The following is a 10021-nucleotide window of genomic DNA, read 5'->3' on the forward strand; positions in this document are numbered from 1 at the left end:
GGATCAATAACATTGTCAATTACAGTGGCACTTAATGCTATGTGCTCATCTGACTTATGATATTCTACACTGCATGGAGGTGGACTTATTTCTGACAAATGAAAATTATACTCATTGCCTGATAGAAATCAGATAGTCTGGGCCATGAAGCCACAGCTTGCAATCAATTATTTCTTGAGGATCGGCGCCTCTCGATAAGATGTCACTAGGGTTAAGAAGGCCAGGAGTATATTTCCACAACATTTTATTTGTCAGCTTACCTATTTCTTTTACACGGTTGCCTATATAGGCTGGTACCTTGAGTGAAGAGGAGTCGAGCCAGGCCAATACTATTTTTGAGTCAGTGAACAAATGAACATCTGATATATTTAGTAAAGAGGCGACATGATTTACCAATTTGGCCAGCATAAGGGCCCCATTCAACTCAAGTTTTGGAATAGTCAGTTTAGACGCAAGCTGGGATATTCTCGACTTGGAGCAAAGTAAATGTATGTAAGGGTTGCCATTTACTATGGCTTTGACATAAATACAACAACCGTAAGCCACAACCGATGCGTCACAGTATCCTATGAGCTGTACGCTAGTGGCTTCTGACAAGTTTATGTATCGCGGGATAGTCATGACAGGCATGTTACGCAAATTATTATAGAATGTCTGCCAAATTTTTACTAGTTCAGGTGGCAGGGGAGTGTCCCATTCTAAATTGTATTGCCAAATCTGTTGTAAAATAAGCTTTGCCTTGACAGTTAAGGGTCCAACAAAGCCCATTGGATCTTAGAGTCTGCTGATAAAACTCAGTACATTTCTTTTAGTGGGCACCTTAGGAGAGGTGAGTACACGGCCACTCATTTTGTATGCATCTTCTTGGGCATCATAAGATAATCCTAAAATTTTAACAATGGATTTATCCTGATCAATATCCCGCTTGGCCAGGCCAATTTTTTCTTGAGGGATATCTTGCAATATTTTTGACTCATTGGAAATCCATTTATGTAATTGAAAGCTACCTTTGCCCATGAGAGAAACAAGTTCACTTTTTAGTTGCAAAGCTCCAAGTGTATCTGAGCCACCCTGCACATCATCTACATAACTGTTTTTGATGATAGCTTCACTGGCCAATGGATATTGAGCCTTGTATTTTTTTGCTAGCTCCACAAGACATTTTGTGGCAAGGTAGGCACTGCTTTTTAATCCATAAGTTATTGTTTGTAATTGTAAGCACTGTAAGGTGCCATCCGCCCGCCACAGAATGTTTTGTAGGCGCCTATGCTCAGGATGCATAGATATCATGCGGTACATGTGACGTATGTCGCACTGTACAGTGTATTTGTAAGTGCGAAAAAGCATCATGATGTCAAATAATGAATTTTGATTTACAGGGCCATTGCATAAAGTCATTGAGACTGTGGCCTGCCTTCGTTTTGAAACTACCATCAAACACAGCCCGGAGTTTATTTGTAGTTTTTTCGGGCCGGAGTATTCCATGATGTGAAAGGTAAAATACCGGCTGTTCTGTAGGATCACAGTCCTTTAGATCAATTACTTTGGCGTGACCTAGCTCAAGGTATTCTTGTATAAATTTTTTGTATAAGTTATGAAACTCAGGTTCCCTCGCAAACCTTTTTTGAAGATTATTTAATCTTTGCAAGGCAATCACAAATGAATTAGAAGGATCTATTTCACTAAAATCTACTTTTAATGGGAAACTAACCTCAAAGCGATCCTCTGTCAATGAGGTTGTTTCTGAAAAACCTGTTCGCTATACTGATGCTCCGGCATGTTCTCAGGATGCACTTCAGGGACCTTCTCGGCCTCCCAAAATTGCCTTACACAAGAGTCAAGATCAGGATTAACCATTGTATGCATAGCGACTGTATTATGATTGCATGATGGACTCACACTCATTCTGCCCGAGACGATGTATCCAAGGCGCGTGTTCAGCAGCACTGGATCCTCAGGGCCTGCCTCAACCTTCCCGTCTTGCATTACTCTGCAGAAAATGTCTGCAGCCAGAAGGAGGGAAACTTCGCCTGGAACATTAAATTCATCATCAGCTAAATTAATAGAGTTGGGTAAAATAAGCTTGCTCAAGTCTATAGCTTGTTGGGGCTGAGCTGTAGTTATTTTGGATACAATAGAGCATTCAACATCAATCTTATAATCCTGAACCCTGAATCCTGAATGGACGGTTAGCCTGATGCCTTTATTAACATTGCTACTATGTTCCATAAGCATGCCGATATTTATGGGATCATTGAATTGCGGTAAACCTAGTTTACTGGCTAACTCCGCTGTACAAAAACTTGTATGTGCACCACAATCTAAAAGTGCCCTAACAATGCGTTTGTTGTTATGCACATCTGATACTAATACCTTGGCAGTGGGCAACAGTACTTTAGTGGCTTTCCTTGCACTTAAATGCAAATTAACAGTACCTGATTGGCTCTGACCCGGCTCCTCATCAATTGTTTTTTCGACCTTTTCATGTATCAAGGTATTGTGGGCCCTGGAGCTGCATTCAGCACATTTAAAGGTATATCTACATTTTTTAGAATGAGCTCCAAGGCATATTTTGCATAAATTATTTTTGGTGGCAATGTCCAACCTATTGTTGATTGGCATGGAATTAAATTTTGGACACTTATAGAGCCTATGATGCTGATTACACGCAATACATTTTTCTGCAGTGCCGGTTACTGCAGAGGCTGCCAGGGCAGGTGGAGCTGTCACAGCATGAGCTGTCACTTTAGCCTTTACATATGAACTTTCACTACCGGAAGGGCTCGCCTCCAACACAGCTGCTCTTTTTTCCAAAAAGTTGAGTAAGCTACTTACAGTGTGTTGGTCGTTGTTGTCCCTGTCAGAGTGGTACAACCTCACAGTGAATGTATCCATTTTTCTTAATAAAATGCATGCCAGGATAGCATCCCATGAAGTGACTGGCTGCTCGAGGTTCTGTAGTGCGGTGAGATGCTGCCGGACCTTGGCCACCATGTCCCTCAGCTGCAGAGCGGTACCCCGGTGCAGCACTGGGATGTCCAGGAGCGCATTGACGTGGCTGTTGATGATTAATGCTGGGTTGTCATACCGTTTCTTGAGTAATTCTAGCGCAGAATCATAGGACGCTCCAATTATGGGCAAGTTATCAATAAGGTGTAGCGGCTCACCCTTTAAGTATTTCTTTAGAAAGCACAGCTTCTGAACGACAGGTATTCGCGCGTCACGATGTACCACAGCTTCAAACATCTCAATAAATGATTTGTAGAGCACAACGTCTCGCCCGTCGAAGACAGGTATGTCCAGCGAAGGCAAGTGCGCAACCTTCCCACTCCCCTCTGCTGCATGTGTAGTATGCTGGGCTTTTTTATCAATCAAGTTTATGGCGCGCTCGAAAGCTGTCATTATATCATAAAAGCGATCTTCAGTGTCGTCTTCCATGTCATCTTTGGTATTTTCTGGGTCCAAAATTGCCAATTGAACGCAGATATCTTGATATTTTTGGAAAACAGTGTGCAGTGACGCTTTTCTCGTCGTCAAGCCCTCTATGGTAAACGTTGGAGATTCCTGTTGAAGGAATTTTTCCATCTTAGTCATGGAAGCCTTACATTGTCCTCTGGACGCCGTTAGCTTCTTGATATTTTCGGCTGCCATGATGGCGTGTGCGCAGCGCGCACGCGGACACGAAGGTTATTACACCGGCCCAGCCCGTGGAAGATTGATCAACTGAATTATTTTTTCGGCACCATGTAAAGAATGTAGGTTAGGCTTGAATTAAATGATACACTGCACTTTATCACGTTTATTAGAAGAAATACTTAACTATCACATTTTGGTAGATATGAACGCTGCGAGAGCAGATAGGAAGAGAGAGAGTGTTGAAACGGTGTTGCCACACGCAGGAGGCGATTATAATATAAAGGTGTTCTTGCACGCTCGGATATCTAATTTAGGTGTGTTTCACACACTTAGGCATCCTAACCTTGCCGTCGTTACTAATCTGCCAAGCGGCAATGTACGCGCGCTCGCAAGCGGACAGCGCCTCGGCCTCGGCTCGTGCGGCCCCGCGTCGCTACCCCGCGCACTGCGGCCGCGCCTGCCGCAGGCTCGCGCCCGTGCCACACAAGCTGTTCAAGTCGGACAAGCTCATTCACATATTGGGCCCAAAAGTATACAATTATTACATTGTCTCCCGGATTCAATAGTAGTTGCTAAAAGCGTAGCAGTAATTTAAATTATGAATAAACATTATGATTATGAATTAAAATTAAATTAAATAATCATTTATTTCGGATATTTTTTCCATATTGTATTAGTAGCTTATTACTATTATAATTAACCTATGTTAGTTATACTACGTATTATGTTAACCGTGTTAAATATACCTTATAACCATTATACAAATAATAACATTATGTATGCCGTTAATTATGTATTACGCTATTATGCCATTTATTACCTTATTCAAAATAACGATATATCAAATTATAATATATGAGAAGTAATTGTAAAAAATGTAGTGCACCTGTGTACGGTGGGCTACGCGCCAAGGGAAGGCGGCCATAACTAATATTTTATGATTTTTCGTGATTTCTTCTAATTTTTTTAAAATACAATTATTAAGTAGGTAGTATAATAAAAAAACGTGTCATAAATTCTAACCAAAAAGTCATTCTCTTAATAATAAAAAAGTTAATACTTAAATATCTATGTTAATTAATATTATTTACATTTTAATACTAATACATTAATAAAATATGTTTATGTATAATATTATAATATACTTTAAGGTCTCAGGGTAGATTTTAGAACAAAAACGGCAGAATAAACAAATCACAATTACTTTATTCTAAGTTCTAATAAATATCACAAAATTAAAGGAACAAATCACACATTTATATTACACAATGAAATATAAAATAAAAGTATGGAACGATATCAAAGTAGCTCACGCGATCACGACGGCAGCCGAAGGCAAAATGTTCCGAGCAACGGTTTGTACCGGTTTTTATAGCCTATGCCTGGTAGGGCAGACTTGATGTTGCGAACACGGCTTCTCCTGACTAGAGGTCGTCCACGATCTCTTGAGTAACATCCATGGAGCCTGTAGTGCCAGCACCTGGACAGTCATCAGTGTCATCAGCTGGAATTGGAGAGAGCAATTATAACACACGCTTACATTTTATTTCCACCACATCTACCATGTACGTTAATTCAATGTTTTGTCAATACATTTTTTGCTATTTAACGTGTTTTTTTTTCTTTTTTAAAAAACAAGAACACTCCGCGAGCCTACGGAAACTCCAACACATCTCTCGCTAGCTCTTTAGTTGTCCCGGTCGTGAAAGTAGTAATTTACATTCCTAACTAAGTACCTCTGCTTTCTTATTTCATCATTAGTTATCGCATCTTTTTCAAAATTGTTTATCACTTTTTCGATTCTGTGACATTATTTTTTGTTAAAAACCAGATTAATTTCAAGTTAAATGTATAAATTGAAAAATAAACCAACTACCAAATATGATGTTATTACGATGGTAAATAATTATTATTACATTACAGTGTATATGGCGCTACTTTCCCACACTAATGCGGCAATAAGCATTTTCCGTGCTTATGTCAAAAATCTAAAATACTCTAAGTACTGTAAAACGCTGTATAATCTTCTTCCTCGCGTTGTCCCGGCATTTTGCCACGGCTCGTGGGAGTCTGGGGTCCGCTTGACAACTAATCCCAAGGTTTGGCCTAGGCACTAGTTTTTACGAAAGCGACTGCCATCTGACCTTCCAACCCAGAGGGTAAACTAGGCCTTGTTGGGATTAGTCCGGTTTCCTCACGATGTTTTCCTTCACCGAAAAGCGACTGGTAAATATCAAATGATATTTCGTACATAAGTTCCGAAAAACTCATTGGTACGAGCCAGGGTTTGAACCCGCGACCTCCGTGTCGCGAACGTATTGCGAACCAGCTAATATTTGCCAACGTCATGGAGTAGATGGCGCTAGTAGTCACGTTTAACTTAAGTAACCGCTTCTAGGTTATTGGGATTTTTTGAGGGAAGTTGAGAGGGTAGATGAGAACGACAGTAGGAAAAAGGAGGTTGTGTGCGAATAGATCGACGCGGCAGTGATATTTGCTTTTAGATCAAGTCAAGAACGTTCTTATGGTGTTATTAGAATAATGATGTGTCTCTAGCATATTGTGACCAACGTTATCAGTACTCAGAGTGAACAGTGATCCAGTGAGGCTAATATGAACTTAAAGTAAACTTTGTGTGAGGAAAGGGGTCGCTATAAGGGGAGGTTTGGAGGCGACTATTAAGCTCAAGAAACCAGGTGGATAATCATGTGATACTCATGTTATATGTAGGTAATAAAGTCGGACACCAGCACAACTCATATCGTCATCTCACTAACATCCAGGCCTCGTATAGGTATGTAGTACATTTACATATCGCTTTCCAGTATCCGTAAAACCATTAGCTCATTCGATAGGTTAATAAGTATGGTGAGCTTGACGACATGGTGGAGATGCTGGGATTTTTTATTCACATGCACTGTTATCATCATCAAAAGTAACATATGTTTATCTCTAACATATGAAAAGTCAATTTATTTACGCGCGTACAACTAAAGAGCTACAATATTTGGTTTATTTAATTCAATTTAATGTTTTATTTCAACCATGAAGCCCATATTTATATTATTTCTACTACCAAAAAGGTATTCAGCAGGCGAATGTTAGTGGTTCACCTGAGCACATAGGCAATTGAGTGAGTACCTACATACATTTTAACTGAACATTCTTGCTCTTTGATATACAAGAGATTGCAAGTGTCAGTAGGTATCATAATATAGTTTATAAAAAGCAGATATATAAATACATACTTTCACGATTATTAATATTTTGCGACAAAGGGTAGTCTGAATTAAGAAGCTCTCTTTAATCTTTGAAAACAGTGTGTTTATTAGCCCTATAGCAGCTATAAGCAGTGGAATGGAATTTCAAGTTATGGTTTTGAATGATATAAATATTTAAATTTTTATGTTTTAGAACCAGTATTTGTCAATAATTGATGTGATAAAAATGTTTATGTTTTACCAGAGCAGCAAAGTTTGTTTTCAACTCACGTGCCTCGCAACGCTCAAGATTTTACTTTTACGCTCATGATTACATGTGACGTTACTAAACAGATTCAACATTTCTATGTTAAAAGAATGAGAGAGTGGCAAAGATTGTCAGATCAGAAAATATAGTTATTTCTACTGAATAATAAAAGGTAATCCGTAATAATTTATGAATCAGGTAAGTCTCAGTAAACATTCGTAATTCGTGTTTACTATAAATCCCATAAAACAAGTATTTATCATCAGTTTTTAAACACTGACTTAGTAACATTTTACCTTCAACAAGAGCCTTAGAACTCTTAAGTCTCACATTTCATTATATTGAAACCAAGTACCTAACTACATATTTCATTAAACATGTCGAAAATAATAAAAGGTGAAAGGACATTCAACTCAAATTTTAACGCCCAAAGCGGTAGAATTTTTTTTAATTATCGGTGAAGTGTCAGCAATTATCCAATTGTTCTCTTAAATGTCTAATTAATGGTGCCATTACCATACCTGCTCATACCTAACAGGTCAAACTGCTCAAACCTAAGTTTAAGTTAAACAAGAGGTTTAACTATAATCTATATTTAGGTACCTATACGTTATGTTAATTTTGATATTTATATTTGATTATGTAGGGGACAAGGTACTTTACCTACGTGTTTAGATTTAGTTGCCTGACCAATCTTTGATATAAATTAAATAAAATCATGCACTAATAAACATTTACGACATTTTGAATTAAAATTTGCTGGTCAATTTGTGTTGTGACCCAGGATACATCCTTTCAAACAGCGACTTTATCACAGATTCAAATCATGCTGTTGATCAACAATTCATTAACAAAATAATTAACATTTTAATATTAAAATAATAAGAATCAAAATCTCACATTCATTGTTCTGTTTGGCGGAATAGTTGTTATAGTTAATAGTATCAAATTTAAAGTTTATTCATCATGCGGATAGTTGATATAATGCCGTGCCGACTGTTGTTGCTTACAAACCAGTTTAGGTCTGACCTCCGATTTGGTATATTTTCTGTAACTTCGGGATCTAGTTATATTGGTGTTTATAATTTTTGTGAAAAGGACCATAATCTCTTATGAATGATGCTTTTGTATAACACGCATTGCTTGCAGAATATCCGCTTTATCACAAATTATCAGCTCAGCCCTGATTTGACTCGTCGTGTGCGCAAGTGTGCGTGGTGTATGGAAACAATTTATACTGCGTGTCTTTTAGAAAACGAATGTATCATGTTTAACGTATTAGGTAGGAACCAGATTTAACATTCGTTCGTTATACTTATATGATCCATAATTAATATTCTCTTAGAATGAAACAAAATTTATTTTATCAAGATTAATAAAATAATACAGTACAAATATTCTTTGTTGCTCACCAATATAAAAACGAAAATAACATACAGATTAAGCACATAACTCAAACTATGGTGCACAACAAGCGGTCTTATCGCTGAAGAGCGATATCTTCCAAACAACCAAACTAGGCTATTATAATCGTGTTTTGCGCATCCATATCTTCACTAAGCTAAAATCAGAAGCATTCGCATTGCGTGTAATTCAAAATTCGAAATCAACCCTTACACTTCGTTTGAAGGACTAGAACCACTCATAACATAAGAGATGTTAAGGAATGTCTTGCCTTATTGTTGTTTGTTGTTACAGTTGTAAGGTATTGGTACGGGTTGGTTTCTTAGAAGTTGTAGGTATCATTTAGATGTAGTAACCTGTAACGTGCCTTAGTGAAAATGCAGGAGGCACTTGAAATCAGATTACAATTTGATGTCATAATACGTACATGGCTACCCAAACTCAAAGGACCAGGACCATCATTGAGACCCAATCAGAATCGCGCAGCCACTCCAATGGCACTAGCAAACTGCCAATAATGGGGCTCTCGCTAGATTTAACAGTTGGCATGCATGATATTGCTGTCCTAAAAAATAAACGGTTAAAAGGATTGTAAACGAATAAAGAACTGCCGAATATAAATATTATGTTTAAATAATATTCACTTACTTTTTCTGTTCATGTAACTCAGCACAGTATCTTGATTCAATCCCAATTAACATTCCAATCTAGAGATTGTCATCAGAGAATCAGTAAATATCAACTTGTATAACAGAAAATTGCAAACGCAAAACTGTTTAGTATAAGCCACCAGGCTATTATAATATGTTTGCACCTAAGCCATACCCTATAGGTATAAGGACTTCCTATTATTATTCAACCATTGATTCATAGTGTGGACAGTCACAGATTAGCGATTAGATATAAACTAATTAGATAAATATTAACTTAACTTCTGAATTGTGTACGTATCTATGTCATGTACATGCGATGACCCAAACCTAGGGTTAAAAATATTAAAATATATTATTATTGAGAAGACTTCAAATGAAATTCATACTAATTGAATGGGCTAGTGGTTTCTTTATTATCTATTTTATTCCAACAAAAACAGGTAAGGGAGTGGTAGATAATTTAAAGAATAGTCACTAGCCATGCATAACTATTTTAATTTTGTTAAAATAAATGAAAGTGGAATCGAGCAGTAGATGTTAATTGATGTCGCCAACTCAATCGAGTCCACTCGTCGTAGATGTACATATTAAGTACCTTCAACCTTCATACTCATAGTAATAATTACAAAGGCGGTAGAAGACCATGGTGGATACATTTCTAAATAAGATCAGAATTTCTCAAGTATTGTGTTATTTTAATAAATGTAATGACAAAAGTAATTCAGATATAATATCATCTATTTTTTATAATATCATCTTTAGAAACAATAAAAAGGACTTTATTATTAATTATTTTAGTATGCAAAAGCTCAGACCATTAAACCTTTAAAAGGAAGAGATTAATCATAAGCCAAATAATT

General features: G+C 37.3%; 1 protein-coding gene across 1 annotated transcript; it reads right to left on the reverse strand.

Moving 5' to 3' along the window:
* Window positions 1-625: 625 nt before the first annotated feature.
* LOC133517121 (uncharacterized) lies at window positions 626-3962 on the reverse strand. The gene is made up of 2 exons (XM_061850281.1): window positions 2836-3962; window positions 626-2030 (listed from the first exon to the last, which is right to left on the reverse strand). The coding sequence occupies exons 1-2, from the start codon at window positions 3649-3651 to the stop codon at window positions 1986-1988; spliced, it is 861 nt and encodes a 286-aa protein (XP_061706265.1). The 5' UTR covers window positions 3652-3962; the 3' UTR covers window positions 626-1985.
* Between the last annotated feature and the right edge of the window lie 6059 nt (window positions 3963-10021).

The sequence above is a fragment of the Cydia pomonella genome, chromosome 4 (genome assembly GCF_033807575.1).
Source record: "Cydia pomonella isolate Wapato2018A chromosome 4, ilCydPomo1, whole genome shotgun sequence".
Taxonomy (NCBI): domain Eukaryota; kingdom Metazoa; phylum Arthropoda; class Insecta; order Lepidoptera; family Tortricidae; genus Cydia; species Cydia pomonella.